At 46.0% G+C, this 19,440-nt stretch overlaps 2 protein-coding genes, 1 long non-coding RNA gene and 1 pseudogene across 3 annotated transcripts in view; 1 reads left to right on the top strand and 3 right to left on the bottom strand.

Moving 5' to 3' along the window:
- Positions 1–416: 416 nt before the first annotated feature.
- On the bottom strand, positions 417–5,257 carry LOC125739411 (beta-3 adrenergic receptor). Its single transcript, XM_049009519.1, has 3 exons — positions 4,209–5,257; positions 3,599–3,759; positions 417–2,979 (listed from the first exon to the last, which is right to left on the bottom strand). The coding sequence occupies exons 1-3, from the start codon at positions 4,363–4,365 to the stop codon at positions 1,612–1,614; spliced, it is 1,686 nt and encodes a 561-aa protein (XP_048865476.1). The 5' UTR covers positions 4,366–5,257; the 3' UTR covers positions 417–1,611.
- Positions 5,258–5,385: 128 nt separating this feature from the next.
- Positions 5,386–19,440, bottom strand: part of tarbp1 (TAR (HIV-1) RNA binding protein 1) — a 20,572-nt gene continuing 6,517 nt past the window's right edge. The window contains exons 12-29 of the mRNA XM_049009451.1: positions 19,376–19,440; positions 17,167–17,325; positions 16,591–16,802; positions 16,280–16,508; positions 15,346–15,534; positions 15,033–15,232; positions 14,418–14,489; positions 13,926–14,046; positions 13,269–13,379; positions 12,848–13,000; positions 12,496–12,582; positions 12,001–12,221; positions 11,330–11,411; positions 9,085–9,256; positions 8,226–8,411; positions 7,404–7,528; positions 7,140–7,276; positions 5,386–5,790 (exon numbers count right to left, since the gene is read on the bottom strand). The exon at positions 19,376–19,440 is cut by the window's right edge and continues 30 nt beyond it. Coding sequence (XP_048865408.1) covers positions 5,577–5,790; positions 7,140–7,276; positions 7,404–7,528; positions 8,226–8,411; positions 9,085–9,256; positions 11,330–11,411; positions 12,001–12,221; positions 12,496–12,582; positions 12,848–13,000; positions 13,269–13,379; positions 13,926–14,046; positions 14,418–14,489; positions 15,033–15,232; positions 15,346–15,534; positions 16,280–16,508; positions 16,591–16,802; positions 17,167–17,325; positions 19,376–19,440 — 2,735 coding nt within the window. The 3' untranslated portion in view covers positions 5,386–5,576. The remainder of the gene's footprint in view (positions 5,791–7,139; positions 7,277–7,403; positions 7,529–8,225; positions 8,412–9,084; positions 9,257–11,329; positions 11,412–12,000; positions 12,222–12,495; positions 12,583–12,847; positions 13,001–13,268; positions 13,380–13,925; positions 14,047–14,417; positions 14,490–15,032; positions 15,233–15,345; positions 15,535–16,279; positions 16,509–16,590; positions 16,803–17,166; positions 17,326–19,375) is intronic.
- LOC125739417 (uncharacterized) lies at positions 6,719–9,679 on the top strand. The gene is made up of 4 exons (XR_007397136.1): positions 6,719–6,911; positions 8,218–8,457; positions 8,552–9,197; positions 9,561–9,679. It is a non-coding gene; the product is annotated as an uncharacterized LOC125739417 (long non-coding RNA).
- On the bottom strand, positions 19,005–19,166 carry LOC125739583 (U2 spliceosomal RNA; annotated as a pseudogene).

Genomic DNA, 19,440 nt, shown 5'->3' with positions numbered 1-19,440 from the left:
GTAACTTACAGTAACACATCCAGATGCCCCTGCATACAGAGGACATAGAGGGCCACTTTATTAGGTCCACCAGCCTAGGGTATGACCAAAATGGACCAAAGTTAAAGAAAAACTTCAGATGGACGGAAATAACAGAGAATAACACTTTTTAACAAGCTTCTAGGAACTGATTTTTCCCCAGTTATGAGAAACGTAAATGCAGTCCAAGCAACTAGCACTTACAAATGATTACTGGAGGGCGGCAATTAAACTTAAAAAAATAAACATGTTGTTACTAATATTCATGGTTGGGTACAGTTATTAATTACTTGTTGAAAAGTGTAATGAGTAACAAACTAAGCGTCTCAAAAGTAATGCAACAAATTACTTTTAGTTACTTTTGGATTACATCGATGCTAACTAAAGACAAGAGTAAAAAATGTTGAAAAGATCATTATTTATTATGCAACGGAACGTGTTAATATATAAATAAATATAATAAATTATACATATACACATTATTATGGAACGCCGTTGAGGTAAAAGCTGGAATATGAACAAGACAACAAAAATAAGAAATAGAAGAAGAATTCTAACAAAAACAATCGTGTTCCATAACACTACGTACTTTGGACCCTTAATAACAGCAATGAGGAAATTATCTTATCCTACGTGAGGATTTAACAACAGACAGCATTATGTGTGTTGTCCATGTGATTTGGGACTATAAATAAAGCTGAATTCATGTGATTTCCTACCAATGAAACTGAAGTACTGCACACTATTTTGTTAATTTGTAGTAAGTACTACTGAAATGCTGGTGGCCTGTGTGCCTGTCTAGCTTCATTTAAAAGTTTTTTTTTTTATGGGTATCAATCTGGTACAGCAGCGTAGCTCTCCTAAAATGGAGCGTGGAAAAAAAAAATCAGGAAAAAAGAGCAGTAATGGAGAAGGGTACGTCTGCAGCCTGGAACCTGGAGCCAGCCGCAGGTAGGGGGGACTTACGCCGCAGGTTCGAGAGACTGATTACAAGAGGGACGGCAACAAATCTCGTGAGAGGTCATGTATGATGAGAGGCGCTGTTTATCTCAGTACCTGTAATGGAATAGTCATTTATTTTTGTATCCAGATTACATAGCGCACTAACTGCATTCCGTTACTCCCCAAGCCTGCTAGTACTCCCTACGTTTTTAATCACCTCAAAAATGAGGCAAATGAGACAGTAATACACGAGGAAAGATCAGGTTCTGAACAGAGTAGTCCAGGGCCACAGGAAGAAGTCTAGTATCTAAAAGTCAGTATTGAAACTATTAAGTGTGAAAAGGTCTCAGCTCCCCACACAGTTATTTAACTTCATGGGCAGCTTATTGACAGTGTTATATTGGTACTGGTGTTTTACGGCAAGGTGATTACCCAATCGCAATGCATCTGATGCCTTTATGATGGGGAAAAAAACCTGTTGAATCGTGTACTGTTTTCCAAGGATTGTCACTAATCAAACCCCATTTCATGGTTTACCACACGAAAAAAGTACTAGAAAATGACAAACTAACATATGCTTGTTAAAGCATAATATACATATTCTACCTACAAAGATTCTGAGCTCATGCTGTCTGTAGCTCAAAGGATTTCTCAGCACACGTCATGCTCCACCCTCACAGTGATTTCCCCGTAAAAGAATGTCGCCTGCCTATCCATTGTAGCCACTGACGAGGGCAGTCTGTTTCCCTCTTGTGGATGGGAGGGCACCTGCAGCCGCTCAATTTTCCGACAGGCACACTCTCCATTGCTGTCCTGCCATGCAGAGCAAGGGGGGGAGGAGGAGGAGGAGGAGGAACAGCAAGATGAAGAAGAGCTGTGTGGCAAGAAGATGTTCCCCAAGTGTTCTCTGTAAGCATTAGGGATGTCAGACTCCAGAGAGAAAACGGAGGAACGGCAGGTTGTCCTTTCTGTAGCGGCACTTTGGTGACTCTGTTGAGACCGGAAATGCGGGATCGTTAAGGTACATGGTGCTCGACAGTCAAGCCCTTCTTCCATCCCAGCATGTCTTCCACCTCCACTCAAAACAGTACCACCTAGGCTGGCTCGCAGCTTGCGCCTGAGACTCCTGAGCGCCCCCTGAAAGCGCTGGCTGAGCAGTGCATACAGCAGAGGGTTAATGTCGGAGTTGAACAGGACCAGCCAATAGGAGAAGGTGACTGCTGAAGGAGGGACCAGGCTAGTGCGGCGGGACAGGGCGGTCTCTATGGCCTGCACAAGTGCTACTCCGATGTAGGGTGTCCAGCAGAGAAGGAAAGCAGAAATGACCAGCAGGAGACGCACAATCCCATGGTGGGGGTTGGAGCTATGGTGCTGATGCTGGCTGCTGCTCTGGAGGTGCGCAAGGAGGGACGGCAAGCGGCGTCCCCCTGATTGGCTGGAGGTGCCGGGGCAGGACTGGGGACCAGCGGCACCATTTGGAAGACCTGCCCCCAAAGCACTTGCATCCACAGGGGCCTCGGAGACGAACCGTCCACTCAAGTAGTATACCAGCCGGGAGGTGCTGGGGGCCTCCTGGCATGGGTCCGTGGGGCATGGCGGGGCCCGGAGCCTGCAGCTGCGCTGTAGGTGGTCTTCCAGGTCGTGGATCCTGCGAGCGTGGCAGCGGGCGACCTTGACAATCTTCACGTAGCAGAAGAGGATGACGCCGGCCGGCACCAGGAAGGAGAGGGCGGCCATGAAGGTAGTGTAACTAGGACTGCTGGACCAGTTGACGGCACAGCTGTACATGGGGGCCACATAATCCACGCTGCTCCAGCCAAGTAGGGGCGGGCAGCTGGTGAGCATAGCCTGCAGCCAGATCCACACCACCGCGGAGCCCGTCCGCCAGACGGTGCACTTCGAGCTGTACCTCAGGCAGTCCACGATGGAGTAGTATCGGTCGAGGGCGATGGCGGCCAACGTGAGCACCGAAGCCGTACAGTAAACGGAAGAGGTGTACCCCACGTACAGACACAGGTCCTGGAGGAGAGGCAGAAACCCACACTATTCACAACAACAAACCCAGCACACATGTTCAGTGCTAGTAACTATCTATGTAATACGCTACCAATTCACGAGGTTTTTTTTTTTTTTTTCCCCTCGAGGCGAATTATATTCACCCCCCTAATAATGCTCCTTACTTTACTGGGGACATTCAGGTTAAGGGCCTTCCTCATGGTACAACAGCAGAGCACCTCATGAGATTTCAGTAAGTCAACATCCTTAACGATTACTGAAAATATAATATTAGTATCCAGTTTATATTCTATTTAGGTTTTACATTTTTAAAGTTTAAGATTTTTAGTATTAATACACTCTTTCGTTCTGATGTCCACTAACCGGTGTATGTTCTAAATGACAAAGTAGCTATTCTATTCTATATACAATATTAGCTGCTTAACCACTAAACATACCTAATTCCAATTTATGTCCTCAGTTTTTTTTAACACTCCAGCCGTTTGACAGACAGCCCGTTATACTAAGTACCAGACGGATTTTTAGTTTGTTTGTACAGACTGGGTATTCTTTTTAGTATCGGGGAACATTTGTCACAATGATAAAAGTGCAAAAAATTATATTTTCATAATTTCACACTTACGGTACAGTTGACCCAGCCGCTGTTCATAACAGACACCGCCACAAAGGGCATGACGCCAATGCCAACGAGGAAGTCGCTGATAGCGAGGTTAATTATAAGCACCGATGTTACCGAGTGGAAGGTCTTGGTGGCAGCCACGATCACGATGACAAGAATGTTACCTGAACAGAAGCAATTAAGTAAATATCCGCCCCCCTCTGACAACACACTTGTTTAGCGTCTAGGCGGTCGATGTTATACAGTGGTTAAAGTGGACCAGTATTAATCGGTACCTTTGTCTTTCTCTCCTGGGACCCGTTTTTATCACACTTTAATATATATACACAAACATATATAAATGCATATATTCGGTTAATAAAAACTATAAACCAAATAATTAATCTGAAAAGTAATACTTCCTTGCAAATATCAAACTAACAGCTTACCTTAATTCACTAACTACAAAAAAAATCACAGCAATTAGTTATGTTTCGGGTTTTGTAGTGTTTTTAGGTCCAGTGATAAGTAACAAATTGTTTTTCTATTAAATATGAGCGATCTGAATAACGAAGCAAGAGAGAAATAGTATTGTATTAATATTATTAAACAGCACTAGGTTTCACCTACGCACCAGTGACAGCGCCGAGGCACATGAGCACCATCAGCACCTCCATGAACAGGCTGGTTTTGGAGGACGCAGTCGGCCGGCTCCTCGTTGAGTTCGGGAACGAAATACGCATATCGCCAAGGAAATAAGAGCCTGCAGTCCAGCTGGCTGGCATGTCCATCTGAGCTGGATGCAGTCTAGGCGCCCGCCTGCTAGATGCCCCAAACAGTAGCAATTATGCACCAAACGCAGGTGAAGTTGTCGATTCCCCGCGCATGAAATTGCCATGAGAGCAAAGTAGTTTTCAACATGGTAAAAGACTGCACAAGTGCCGCGGAGCAAGGAATGGCACAAAAAACGGTGATTAAAACTGCTGCTATATTACTGACGCACCGATGTTCTTTCACTTACATCACCCAAATAAACATTGCGAGCGGCCGCCTCCTCCCCTCCGATCATTTCTCCTTTCCCCACCTCCCTCCGTGCCGGTGTTCTAACCTGGCGACCCGTTCACATCCCAGCGGTTCACCATCACCCGGCCCCACCTTGCCTCACAAAGCCTTACCGGCAAATCGGTAAAAGGGGGTTCGAGGAGTTCTTTTCGTTACAAGAACGGAAAATCAAATACGTTTCGCTCTTTTTTTCTAAGTGAAAAGAACAATACAAATAACAACCACAGAATAAAATATTTGACTTCTGCGATTGTCGGTGCCGACAAAGATAATGACATTGATGAAGCGCACATTGCCTATTTAAACAATGATATCCTTTCCAAAATTGTTTGGTCAACGGGATGATAGGGTAGAAATGAATAACTGGCGCACATTACACTCTCACCGGTTACAATTCAAAACATACCGTCTTCCCTGAAAAGCCGGGAACTGCAGCAGGATCAGCGTAGGTTTAAACTGCCACAAATGAGTATTTTTTTATTGTATGCCCCCTGATAGCACCAATATAATAAAAGAGATAATGTAATACAGCTCTGGGTAAATTAACAGGATATTATGATTTTTAGGCCAGAAATCTGTATCAGTGGAAAATGGCGAATTACCCGCAGTGACACGTAGGAGAACTGACCAAGTGAGCAGACCAAACTAGCCATGGCACAAAAGTAAACTCTAATCAACACTTAGATAGGCAAGTCTTGACCAATAAAAATGTAATGCACAGTAAGAAAATAAACAAAAAAAAATGTATATAGAATTTTATACAAGAATATTTATTAATATACTACTAGAAATTACAGTGACCTCATAAAAAATCATATAGATTATATAAAACATTAAAAAAGGTTGTGTTCTGTGCCTATTAAATATCAATTTGAAAAACTTATTACAGGTGGAATTCTGGGACGTGCAGGTTAAAGATCAAAATTTACTGTCCAGCCGATCAGGTGGCAGAATTAGTGGCAAGAGGCCCACTGTTAAAGGCAGTGATCGGGGACTGGGACCTGTAAGAGTGCAGGTGCTGGCGTGTGTACTCCCACACCAGCAGGGCGGCGCTAACGTGCACATTGAGGGAACGTGTAACACCGTGCTGGGGAATCTCCACGCAGACGTCTAGCAACTGCAGCAGGTTAGCTGGGATGCCTTCTCGCTCATTACTGTCCAGAGAGAGAGAGAGAGAGAGAGAGAGAGAGAGAGAGAGAGAGAGAGAGAGAGAGAGAGAGAGGGCATGGCCAGGGAATTAATTAAGCAAATGAACTCAGATGAATTACACCAGACCCACCATACGAATCCAGACAGCGCGCCTCACACAAAGAGGAATTAACCGGCCAGCTGAAAATTAAAGACACTCCACAATGCTGGGTCTTACAATTACCCTGCTGCTATGCTGACAGTCCTCCTTCGATAGATGCTAGCATCCAGAGTTTCTTTTGTGTATACGCTGGTAATCTGAACAATCCTGCGCAATCCTAAGTAAGGTATTGTAGGAGCATGTGAGTGAAGGAGAAATGGATGCAGCCACGTAGTGGCAACAGTGTTATATTACACGCAACACAAGCAGGGCTTAACTTCACAAAATCCATTCACCTTCAGGGGGACTGTCCAGCATGGTCCTCCCAAAAATATTCACATGAAAAATATTTACATGCATGATGACTCCCATCATGATAAATCACCCCTGCGCCATATTCCATATTCTTTCATTTTGAAACGGCATTAGTCTGTAGGAACAAATGTTTCCGACATGTTTTTGCCCCAATCCTCAGCTCTCTCTCATTGAGGTAATCATGACAGCGGCATGCCTGGACGTGTCCTCGTATCATGGAGGGAGGCAAAACACAGGTGGGGGCAGGTGGAGCAATCAATTAGGGTGATGAAATTAAAGAGCTGTGTGAGCTGCGGTGCACGGAGAGGGAGGTACACCCGGGCATTGTTTGTACGCAGATCATGACCAATCACAGGGCTGCTGCATTGCTGTGGACGTCTGCAGCACCATTGGCTGGGCTACAGCTGTAAGGTATCAATAAGGTCATGACACAAGGCAGAAGGTTCTAAATATGGGAGAGTTTAGTGTTAGAGTTTAGTTTTTTGCAGCTTTGGTTCGGATACGACTTCATTTTCTCCATCAGTGATGGGAGAGAAGACATTTGCGGCCCACAGTGGGTGGGATGACTGTGCGCCGTCAATCAATGGGAACCAATATGGCAACAGCAAGCTAAATCAGCTGACAGTGCATGGTGTAATCTCAGCCACCGGCCTCAAGGCTCTCTACACCCAGGTAGGTAGGCACTTAAGCTGCTGTTACAACAGGCCAAGGAGATGTTATTTTTGGATTTGAACCTATTCAACATGTATTCCTTGCATGGTACAGAAGCTGTTATTGTGTGGGTAGAAGCATAACTGTATTTATGGGTACATAAACCAGCGAGCAATAATAGAAGAGTTGGGGAACAGGTATGGATCGAATTTATGACTGTCGGCAGCAGGCACATGGGCAGACGCCTACCCCAGAAGTAGGAGGGTCTTTTCAGGGAATCTGTAGTTCTGTAAACTTTGACTGTTCGCTGTCTGCTCCACACCCACAATGCAGTAGCCTTCTTTCTTTTTCAACTGCATGAAGTCCGCCAGCTCCGCAGGCTTAACCTTCCGAGAAAGGATTGACAAATGTTAAAATACTTTCAATTGTAGAAAAAAAAAAAAGTTTTCTTATGGACTTATTTTTAGCTGTAAAAGACTGGTAGCGAAGGAAAATACATGCAGGACCACTCACCTCCAAAAGGGGGAGCCACAGTTCGGCAGAAACGCTCAGGGCCTGGAAGTGCTTGTCGCTGACGTGTCGGAGGCTGTCCAGCACCAAAGTGCTGGCACCGAAGATCTCGCACGTTCTGCACAGCCCTGCACATAAGCCCCGGTCAGATTCGCGTAAATACGTCAGCGTGTTCACCAACATGCAAAGACGTCCGACTCAATATATACAAGGCAAGCAATTAAAAAGCCATTATGCACATTTATCCTACACGCTTTGACAAATCATCCAGCCTTTTTCTCTCTGGCAGTGTTTGTTTTTATTAAAGATCACATTGTCATTGTAAACCGGAAGCACATTTTACGTAACAATTACTATGTTTTTAATGATTAGCAAATGAATCATTTTTCTGTCTGTGTATGCAGTTCTTTTCACACACACACACACACACACACACACAAACACACACACACAGCAGAGCTTTTGCAAATGGGCATACTACCTCTGCTTGGTAACTGACTCATCTTAGTGATCTGGGCAAAGTTAGGAGCGCGAATCATCCCGTCTGTGTTGAATCTCACATGGCAGACATGGCAGTATTTATAAATGTATTGCCGGTGGTCGTACTTATTGTATTACCATAATACCCACTGTATAGCACATAGATTAGAATAAAATATTGAAAATTGAGACTTGTGTTCCCACACATCACCCCCTCCCACCCCCACCGGCATGGAGGAAGGTGGGGGAAGGAGAGATGATCGGAGGCAGCCGCTCACAGTGTTTATTTGGGTGATAAGTGAATGAAGGTGCTCTGCTTTACCCCGTCCCTCGTCAGCCACTTACCACCCAGGTTGGTGGGCTTGTCGATAAGTGAGGCGACCACTAGGAGGGCGCCGTGGAGCTTGCCGAGGCGTGCTGCCCTCTGCTGGGATGCCAGCTGCAGGTCCGGGTCCTGCTCCTGGATGCCGGCTCTCCAGGGCGTGATTTTTTTCTGCACTTCTGCCCAGCGCTCGTCCCGCTCCGTCTCACCTGAAATTCACAAAGGCACCTTCTACTCACTCGCAGGATGCGGCAGGTACCGGTTCCGGTTCAGATGGGCACCGGAGCTCACGCACAGGAGCACAGTCACTAATTTTCCCTAGTCTGTAATGTCTCTCACTCTTCCTTAGTTCCTGTCCAATCCTGTCCTGTCCTAACCCACAGGCGACATGTTTTTCACTGCTCATATCTGTAAGTGCTTCTTGCTTAATAATAATAATAATAATAATAATAATAATCGATACTTTTATTGTCCCCGTAGGGAAATTGTCTTTACGCCTCCCACAACTTCCTCTTTTTTCATAGAGGAAGTTGTCTGCGAAGGGCTGCCACCCGTAGCGGTGCCCAGGGAGCTGGGAGTTAAGGGCCTTGCTCAAGGACCCACAGTCTGAGGCAGGGTTTGAACCTGCGACCTTCTGATTACAGGCACACAGGCTTAGCCCACAGAGCCACACGCTGCTTAGCCGTGTCCCTAACTTACTGACAAAAAGTAAAACGTCTACATTTGTTCAATAAGACACAATGGCTTCAATGCAAACATTACCAGCTAAATGAGTTTCTGTACTGCCCCTGTAGTACAGAACAGGGACAATGATGCATATAAACACAAATCACTGAGAGTGGACACATGATGCCACCTAGTGGTTGGAAGTGGGTACTGCACCTTTATCCAGCTGGACCCAGTCGCCTGGTTGCAGCTGGCTCAGGTCCTGGCGGGAATTCTGTAAGGATGGAGTAGAATCCCGGGGGAATTCCACCAGTGTCTCAATTTTCCAGGTAGGAATCCATTCATCGTTGGCCAAGTCCGACAGGCTCGGAAAGACGTGGAAGATGGTCTAAAACAAGGTAGAATAAGCCAGGGGTGAATCCTGTACAGTTATATAGTAGTAGTAGCGGTTTATGGTTATTTGAGATTAAAGGTGAAAGAGGGGATTAGTGCTGTCGTCCTGCCGCTCCCGCCAATCACTTAAGCTGTGGACGGCGGGTTGGCTTGACACCAAAACCCCTGGAAACCCTCATGTCTGTGCCTCCTTCCAGGTCTCTCTTTTAGCCAGGCTGCTACTTTAGTTACTTCAGTACTGCCGGAGGTTAGGTTAGGTGTAGGGCAATAATTCTCTTCTCAATCTTCTCTTTGCCAAGCTGATCCCGAGCTGACACTACACCGCCTGAACCCTCACCTGGACTCCTTGGAGATAATTACATGGAACCTTATTAGACTTTTAAAACTATATGGACTGAAATTAATGTCAACGTCAATACAATTTCATTTGTTCCTTGGTCGCCCAGAGGAGGATGGGATCTCTTTCCGAGGATTGGATTGAATAGTAGTAGTAGTAGTACTTTACTGATCTTGAAAAATATTCCAAAAGTTACAGCAGCACACTTAAAAAGTGACATCACTGTAGTGGGGAGGGAGGTCTGGGGGACACCTATTGTAGCATTTGAAGGCCACTGGGAGAAAAGACCTTCGATAGTGCTCACTGGAGCAGTGCAGCTGTATGAGTCTGTTGCTAAATGTGCTTCTCTGCTTGACTAGGATGTGATGTAGGGGGTGTAAGGCATTATCAAGTAGGGAACAAATCATCGTGAGTGTTCTCCTTTGGACGACTGTTTCAAATGAATCCAGGTGGATTCCCAGGACAGAGGCAGTGTTTTGAGTTTGAGTCCCTTCTTGCAGCATTGTTGCCGAAACTCACAACAGCATAGAAGATTGCCCTGCAACCACAGACTGGTAGAACTGCTGTAGCAGAGACCCGCAGATGCAGTCCAATTGCTTTTTGTACAGGGCCTTTGTGTTCACAGTGCACTCCTATGTACTTGTATGTGACCACCCCTTCCACCTCCTCTCCACCAATAGTGAATGACGACAGGGGGCTTTTTGATCTTCTGAATATAGTCTGAATGTGTCGCTTAATGTCCTCCTGCACGACGTCCGACCTCTTATACATCCGAGGTCCCGTAAGGTTAAAACAGATTTGAAAAATCCTGATTTGCTAACGGGACGCAGCGGACAAAGTGCACCCTATGTAGCTGGTGTAAATACTCCTCACATACTGACCCACCAGTTTAACGATCGCCTGGACTTATGACCAGCACTCCGACCAGTCAGTACTGAACGCCGTGCGAGAAGTTTGGTCGTGGAAACGTCAGCGTGGTGCCTCAGCATCAAGCATCTCATCTCACATCTTCTCAGACTCAACCTCATTCCTGCAGTCAGTCACTATTCGCTACACTAGTGTTCTTATAACTTACATTTTTTTGGTGAATCATTTTTTATAATTTTTGCCGATTGTATTTTATATTCAGTGATATCTAAGAGTCTTGCAAATTAAAACAAAGCTATCAAGTTGGAGTTTCCTTTAGACCTTGTCTTAATTCAGAAACAAGAAAAACAATTATCTGTATTTGCAGTATGCAAACGTATGTAATGTACTGTATGTTACAGCTGATTTTCTCTATTCTGTTTATTGCAGTATATCTGTACTACTGTATAAACATTTATAAATATAGAAAATTATATAAATGACGCAAAGGTGACATTAAAACAATATCTAAAGATGGTTGGCATAAACCCACTACAAGTCCAGTGCTTGAAATATCCATAAGAGGCGGCTCTGCACTTAAGGACCAATTCGTTTAAGGAACTAGTCGTAGGATTGTAACTCAGTTGTTAAGTGAGGAGTGTCTGTATCTAACTAATAATACCCACAATACTTGACAGAGATAGTAAATGTTACAATTTAGGTCCAGTATACACATATACAGTATACATGCTGTGCGCATAGCGTCTAAGTCGCCTAATGTCTTATTGGACAGAACATAACCCAGACGTTAAGTGACACATACCTGGATTGTGAATTAATCAGTGCACACTAGTATAACTGTGAACTGATGCTATTATGACTCACCTCCATGCTGTAGTCTACAAGCGGATGGAAGATCCCAAAAAAGAAATGGTCCTGGATTCTTGTCCAGTTCTTTCCAGCATTCCTGCACATAAATGGTTAAGAACTTTAATTTGCCCCAGACACACCAAAAGTCCATCCATCCATCCATCCATCCATCCATCCGTGGCAGCACAGGGCACCAAGGCAGGGGATGCCAGCCTATCATAGAGCATCACATACTCAGTCACATGCACAACAGGCAATCAGAGATTCCATTCCAGTTCACAGCAGGTCTTTTGGACCGCAGGAGAAAGCTGGAGCATACAGAAAACCCACAAAAGCAATGGAAGAAGATGCCTACTCCAAACATGGGGCAGGGGTGTGATTTAAACCCACAACCCTGCTGCCCTGAGACAACATAGCTACCCACACTAAAAACACACTAAAAACCATTAAACTCATGCTCAGTGTGTTAGAAATGCCTTACACTGCGTCTCCAATCGCTAAACAGATCAATGGTCACATGTTTGCTCTACGGGCTGCCAGGCCCCTTATTACAAACAGATCAGGTCAATTATCAGCTCAACTTGTCCTCTCCACGGCTGGCCATCCACCCATCGACCCACTCGCTAGCCATACGGTCAGACATCACCCAGACAGCCAATCACACCGCCAGCCAATCAAACACTCACCCTGTGCTCTGCATGGCCTCTGCTTGCTGCAGGCAGGCCGGGACGACAGAGCCCACTCCCCCAAGCCCTTCGGCACCCTGCGCTTCACCTCCTGCAGTGGCCCTCATGCCTTCCAGGCCCCAGACCCTCTTCAGGGCTATGAGGGCATAGAGGCGCACGCTGAAATTGTGACTGAAGCAGCACTGAAGGGCCACATCCAGAGCTCGGCGCCACCTGCTGGCCTGAAGGGGTGAGGAGAAGCAGGGGTTGAGGAGGAGTAAATGTGGGGAAGGTGGGGCGGGGCATGAGGAGGGGGTGGAATGAGGTGGGGGAGAAGACCAGGGGTAACAACATGGAGAAGACAGGAAGGGGAGGGTAGATATCCAGGGAGAGGGACAAATGTGATTGGAGGCGAGACAAAGGCACGGAAGAGAGGGGACACAAGTCAAGCTACAATTAGGTACAAGTGTTATAAACAGCATGCAATGAAATTGCAGAAAGGACGATGGAGGCTACCATATCCGGAACGTTGGCCAGAAGGACATCCAGGTGAACTAACACAGACAGGAAAGTACAGATGCTTGTCTTGGTTTTCTCTTGGTCCTAAAAGCAAAGTTTTGACTTAAAAATAATAAACTCGTTCTCTCAAAGACCGAATGAATTGCTCTTCATGATGACCTGCTCAGTTTTGCACAGAAAGACTTCTGGCTTCAATACAGAATTTCACAACTTCCTGGTTGTTTGGTTGCTTGGATTAGTTATTCCCACCATTCATAAAGCTCCACCACATACTGGATAAAATTCAACTGAACCGACGTCCCCCAGGGACAAGCAGGCTGCACCCTCAATCTGCTGAAACGGTGCTCACCCCCATGCCGAAGCATCTCCAGAGGGTGTCCACGAGAGCAGGGTGCCAGTGGAGGGTGAGGATGATCACCCACTCGATGAGGTATTTGACGGACGCCTGGTTGCTGCAGAAGCCGGCCTCGTAGACACGGCCCAGCAGAGTCTCCATGAACTCCTGCAGGAGAGCAGGGCGTCTCTCTCACACAGGCAAAGACAGGGATGCTTCTAAAGGACAGTCTGTCCACATCAAAGGCGGAGGACGTGACCTAAGACAGTGTCCATGTATATGGGTATATAGAATGCAGTAGTGTTTCCCAACCCAGTCCTTGGGGAACCTTGGACAGTCCACATTTTTGGACTGGGTTGGGAAACACTGGAATAGAGTGTTCAGTCACCTTAGTGTATGTGTGTGTTTGTGTGTGTGTGTGTGTGTGTGTATTTACCGCTCTGAGCTTGGGCAGCAGGACCATCACCGTCTGCCACACCCTGTTCTTCACTCGATGCTGCAGGGAGTTGCCATAGTAACGTGTTTTCGACTTCGATATCTCATTGTCCTGGGATTACAGACAGTGGAAGGGAAACAGACAAAGGAACAAAAAAAAAAAAAAACCACTTTCACTGCAAATATACACAGTCATTTAAAAACTACTCACTAAAGCTAAAATCATTCTGTACTGCAAACAAGGCGACAGGAACAAAACCTGGAACACAAACGAGGAGAAACACTGTTAAAGGGCCCCCATAATTCGTGACACATTTTACAATACAGGGCTTGACTACGGATGACTTGAACTATTGACATTTAATACTATTTCGATTTTTCACCTCCAAAACAACATCAGAAATAAAAGAGATGGTGTACTCAGTGCATCATTATGGGATGGAGTGCCTGTTTACAAATGCTGCAAGAGTCAGCAAGAGTCCCTAGCAACAGTGAGGAAGTGAAAACTAATCAACATTTAAGCAGCAAAGGGGGGGGGGGGGGTGTCGCACCAGGCTAACGACTTGCTCAGCTGCACAATCAGCACGCAGCATCAGGACCTGCTCACGCCCACGGGCCCCTAAGCGCCCCCTCCCCCTGGCAACAAACCTCTGCATACCTTACTCAACAGCCGCAGTATCAGTGTTTCCATCAGGTGGGCATGTGCGGGGTGGGAGGAGTCTAGGCGGCTCAGGAATGCCAGGGCACACAAGCGAGGGAGCTGCTCATCCCGGCTGTCACTGCGAGCAGGAGGGGGAAGTGCTCACACTCACTACATCAGGGGTTCCAATCTCACCGCCCCACCCCCACCCATGTTTATCAAAGGCGCACACATTGACTGACCAATAAATGAAAGTACCCCAAATTTACATTTTTAGAAATATGCTCTTTTTCTTCCTTTCCCCTTGTTTATTCCCGGGGCTATGAAAACAAATGACATTTTCATTTATTTAGAATAACACTGCTTTGGTGAGGAGACTCGCCGAAAGGCACTTTGGGTAGAGCCGAACAAAACAGCACCACGCCTGGCTCGACTCCTCGTTCCCGGGGTGCCCACTCTGCCGTATCCCATAAACACCTGGGGCAGGGGGTCACTGCATGAAAACCGTACTTGCTAATGATCACGTTGGCTGCACACACATCTCCCAGCCGCTCCACGTACGTCTGCACTTCCTGGATTAACCTGGTTCACAACAAAAAGTGAAAAGACAGAGAGACCCAATTAAAATGCATCTGTTCCAATAGCAATCTAAAGCAGCGATTCGCAACCCATGGGCAAGTTCTGAAAGGGTTGCAAAGCAGAGTTAGAAATGTAAGCATTTTAAAATTAACAAGCTCCTATGCTGATCCACGATCAGATTTCCCAGTCCTCAAATTAACATATATAAACGGGTCTTGGGTCTACAAATGCTTAGTGCAAAACTAGTGAACACTCAACCAATCCAAGAAGCCAAACCACAAAATTCACTGGCATATCCAATCAGGTTCGTGCCATAGGCATTGACTGGTGTTGCACAGTGCACTGCGTGCCAGATCATAGCGTTAATTTAAACCTATACATGATATAGCATCAGCGACTGAATTGGCACGATATAAATTGGGTCACGGTGCAAAAAAGGTTGACAAACACTGATCTAAAGTGGCATTATGTTGCCATGAGAGAAGGGAATCGCTGCAGTACAGCTCAGCACACCAGCAGGACGCACCCATCTCCTTGGAGCCTCACCTCTGGTCTCTCCTGAACACAGGCCCATACACACAGGCCTCCGTCAGAATGTCCATGTGCCTGACGGTGCTGGAAAACACTGCACTGGCACTGCTTTCACTTCCTGGGTCAGAGGGCAGCCAGATTCGGCAGCAGTGCCGGATAAGCACGTTGAATACTCCTGTTTTGGTCTGAGACAGAGCGATCAGCTGTGCGGCCACCTGGACGTACAAATCAGACGACGATACCGTCAGATTATTAAGCATCCCGCCTTCCCTTCTGCACGACAGTTAAAATGGTGTAATGCAATCCCAGAATGCCGTGCTGTGGTCACCTGCTGAATAGCGGCTGTGAGCTTCGGCGCCTCGCCTTCCGCAAGCTCCAGGACTCTGCGGCCGAAGGCAAATTGCACAAAGCCCTCCAGAGTGGGCCAGAAGTCATGGGGGTTACTGCTCAGACCCAGGACCACTTTCCAGGCCAACTGTATGGCCTCCACACACAAACATTCCTCAGTCTGCACCACCTGGTGGAGGAGTAGAGCTTTTATAACACATGTATAGGTGTTCGGCATAAGCAAAAATACTTTTCTTTATCTAGTAGACCTACAGTGAGGAATATATAGTTTTAATTAACAGAAAACTTACATTCAAAATGTGGCTTGTGCAACACTCAAAAAGTGAAGCCCACTCATTTTAAAATTACACAAAAAAAAATCTAAAATTTAACTTCCCTGAATAGCAATATAGACACAATTATCATTACCAAAAACAACATAAAATAGAATGAAAAGGTGCAGCGTAGGTCTACGAGAAAGATTCCTGGTCTTAGAGGAATGTCTTATGAGGAGAGGTTAGCTGAGCTGAATCTGTTTAGCCTCGAGCAAAGCAGACTAGGGGGGGCATGATCCAGGTGTATAAGATTCTAACAAGTCGGGATGCTGTTCAGCCAAATGGCTACTTCAATATTAGTTTAAAATTAGTTTAAATACTAGCACTCCTGGCCATAGGTGTAAATTAGCAGGGGAACATTTTAAAACGAATTCGAGGAAGCACTTCTTTACGCAGCGTGTAGTTAGACTATGGAATAGTCTTCCTGTTAGTGCAGTACAAGCTAAAACTAGATAAGCTAGATAAGATTTTAACAACTCTGAGCTATTAGTTAAGTTCTCCCCAAACGAGCTTGATGGGCCGAATGGCCTCCTCTCGTTTGTAAATTTCTTATGTTCTTGTGTAGAAAAGAATGAGCGAGCCCATGTGGAAGTGACTGACCTGCGGCAGCAGTAACATCATGCAGTCTAAAACAGGTACCACCAGGTCATTGGGCAACAAGGCCAATGCCTCAACTGCATTTCCCAGGAACGTTGGGGCAGGGGGTAGTTCCTGGGGACCCAGCAGAGTGAGGGAACCCAGCACGAAGCGCAGGCAGGCCCACTGGTCCCGCACAAAGTGGGCTGCTACACGGCCCCAGCCCTGGAGAACTGGGCCCTCCTCCATGCTCCTGGGGAACAGAGACATGGCTACAGTATAGAATGCTGAAAATTACTATGAAAAATGGCACACAAATGAATAGCTACACTGACCCTTGCAGGCAGTCAGGTGCTACTGCAGGCTTTTGCAGACTGTGGTTCAGGAACGCTGGTGAGGAAGAGGAGTAGAACAGCGTTGCCACCGAGGAGAGTGAACGCACAGCCTCAGGGTGAAGGCTGGCCCTGTGTTTCTCCCCGATCTCACACAAGAGAGTCAGCGATGCCATGGCAACTGCCCTGGTTACCTGGACTCCCAGAACTGGATTCTGAAGAAAACAAACCACCAAGTCAACAGCCCCTCTATTCTGTATCATGGAGAGGATTTCGCATCAGCGGAAATGTAAATCATTCAGACGGCCTGTCAACTTCCATTTTATGTTTTTGTAATGCAGCAATATGAGAATCTGCAGTCTTTATCCAATTTCGAGAAAACGGAGGAAAGCCGTTAATGACTGCAAGCAAACTGGCATCAGGTAATACTGATGTTTTATATGGTGGATAAGATAAGAACACTTTCTAGCACATGGAGAGTGAAAAAAACTGTCAAGGAACCACTCCAAATAAGACCCTTTCAGCACTGATGTACTAAGCTGAATCAGGGATTCAACCAAACAATTCCAAGAGAGGTACCTGGTCTTCTGGCTCTCTCAGCACCCGTAAACAGTATCTGGTCAGCGCCGAGACAAATCCCCCAAGATGACTTGTGTGGTGCCGCCCAGCACTGCCATAAACCAGGAGCAGCTCCCACAGGACGGAATGGTACAGGCCGGCTCGCTCCACATCCCACAGCTAATGGACAAAGGGAAGAGCGCAAACTCACAGAGCATGTCCCATGGCTAAAATGCAAAGGGAGGGAAGTAAACTCACAGGGCAAGTGACACAGTAGAACTGGGCGATAAATCCATTTTATCAATTAATTCAAATTTTTTAAGATGATGAGCAGAATGAAAATCGGGATTCTCATCGATTTATTATCGTGAGGAACATTAAATTATAGCAAACCAGACCACTGTCAAGGCATCCTGCCCCCTTGGAGAGCAGCAGACCGTAGAAAAATGGCAGCACGTACAGTACATGCGTCAACAAGTGAGGAGCTCGTCTCGAAAACCGGCAGCGTCACCTCCGTCATTTGGAAGTGGTTTGGTTCCGCCAAGTCCGACACTGAACAAACTACTGTCCGTTGTAAAGTTTGTTTCCAGACGATGGCTACTGAAGGTAGCAGCACAACAAATGTATTTCAGCATCTCCGTCAGAAGCATGCACCAGAACGGACGGAATGCCGAGCTATGCGAGAAGCACAGAGGACTAAAAAATAGATGTGTTAACATTTCATATCGCCAAAGATATGGTGCCCAATTACACTGTTGTCTAGATGCTTAAAAACAAATCGATCCCAAATATCAGCTCCCAAACCGAAAGCATTTTACAGAAGTAGCCCTACATCCGTCTATACAGCGGAACACGTGAAAAAACCGCAAAGCTGCTGGAGAATGTGTCGTTTTACGGAACTCCCTCAGACCTGTGGTCCAGCCGAGACATGCAGCCATACATGAGTTTAACGGTGCCTTTTGTAACTTAGTAACAGTACTACTATATTGAACCTTATCAAGAATTTTTTTTGCACTTGTGAAGCTGTGTAAACTACTAAGACCAGGAAAAAATACTGTAAAATCAAAAACAAATGTTTGTTGTTCCTGGCACGAGAGCAAACTCACAGAGCACATCACACAGCTGATGAGCAACACAGAGAATGTCCCACAGCTAAAACTCAAAGGGAATAGAATAAACTCACAGGCACATTCCACAGCTACAGAGCAAAGGGCTGAGAGCAAACTCACAGAGCACATCACACAGCTGACGAGCAACACAGAGAATGTGCCACAGCTAAAACTCAAAGGGAATCGAGTAAACTCACAGGCACATTCCACAGCTACAGAGCAAAGGGCTGAGAGCAAACTCACAGAGCACATCACACAGCTGACGAGCAACACAGAGAATGTCCCACAGCTAAAACTCAAAGGGAATAGAGTAAACTCACAGGCACATTCCACAGCTACAGAGCAAAGGGCTGAGAGCAAACTCACAGAGCACATCCCAAAACGAGCAAAAGGACAAGAGCAAACTCACAGAGCACGTCCACAGTGGGCAGAGACAAGCAAAAAAGGGGAAACAGCTGGCAGCTATAATACACGTTTAAAAACCTGGGGAGGGCAAATTAATAGTATATTAATAACAGGATCCCAATAAGGATCACCATATACCTTCAGAGGAGCTCCAGAACTTCCCATTTTGGCCAACTCCAAATGTAGATTTTTTTATTATTATTATTCATCCCTGTGGGGAAATTCTTTTTTATGCCTCCCTCAATTGACTCTTTGTAGAGTAAGCTGTCTGTGAAGGGCGGCCACCCATAGCGGTGCCCAGGAAGCTGGGGGTTAAGGGCCTTGCTTAAGGACTCACAGCTGTGCTGAGGCTGGGTTTGAACCTGCGACCTTCTGATTACAGGCACACAGCCCGCTGAGCCACATTTATAAAAAAAAAAGTGGTCCCCACCATGGAAGACGTATCAGATATTAAACTGATAAGAACAGATACTACACTTGATCATAGCCAAAAGACTAGTAAGCTGTGAGTTCAAATCCCAACAAGGTACTTTTGTTGTCCCCAAGGCACGTAACCTGAATTACAACTGTCAGCTGCATTAATATATACTCGTATATATACACATGTGCATGTATGTATAAATGTATAAAAAAAATAAGCTTGTTTGCATAAACAGCTGAAATGAAAAGGAGTTCAGTAATGAGAGACTGCAAAAGCCAGTTCTACCCCCCCTCACCTCACGCAGCTCCCCACTCAACCTCCGCAGGATGAACTCCTGAATCGGCTCAGCCTCCCTCAGGA

The sequence above is a fragment of the Brienomyrus brachyistius genome, chromosome 3, assembly GCF_023856365.1.
Source record: "Brienomyrus brachyistius isolate T26 chromosome 3, BBRACH_0.4, whole genome shotgun sequence".
Classification (NCBI taxonomy): domain Eukaryota; kingdom Metazoa; phylum Chordata; class Actinopteri; order Osteoglossiformes; family Mormyridae; genus Brienomyrus; species Brienomyrus brachyistius.
The sequence above is the reverse complement of the archived record's forward strand: the minus strand, read 5'-3'. Positions and strand labels throughout refer to the sequence as shown.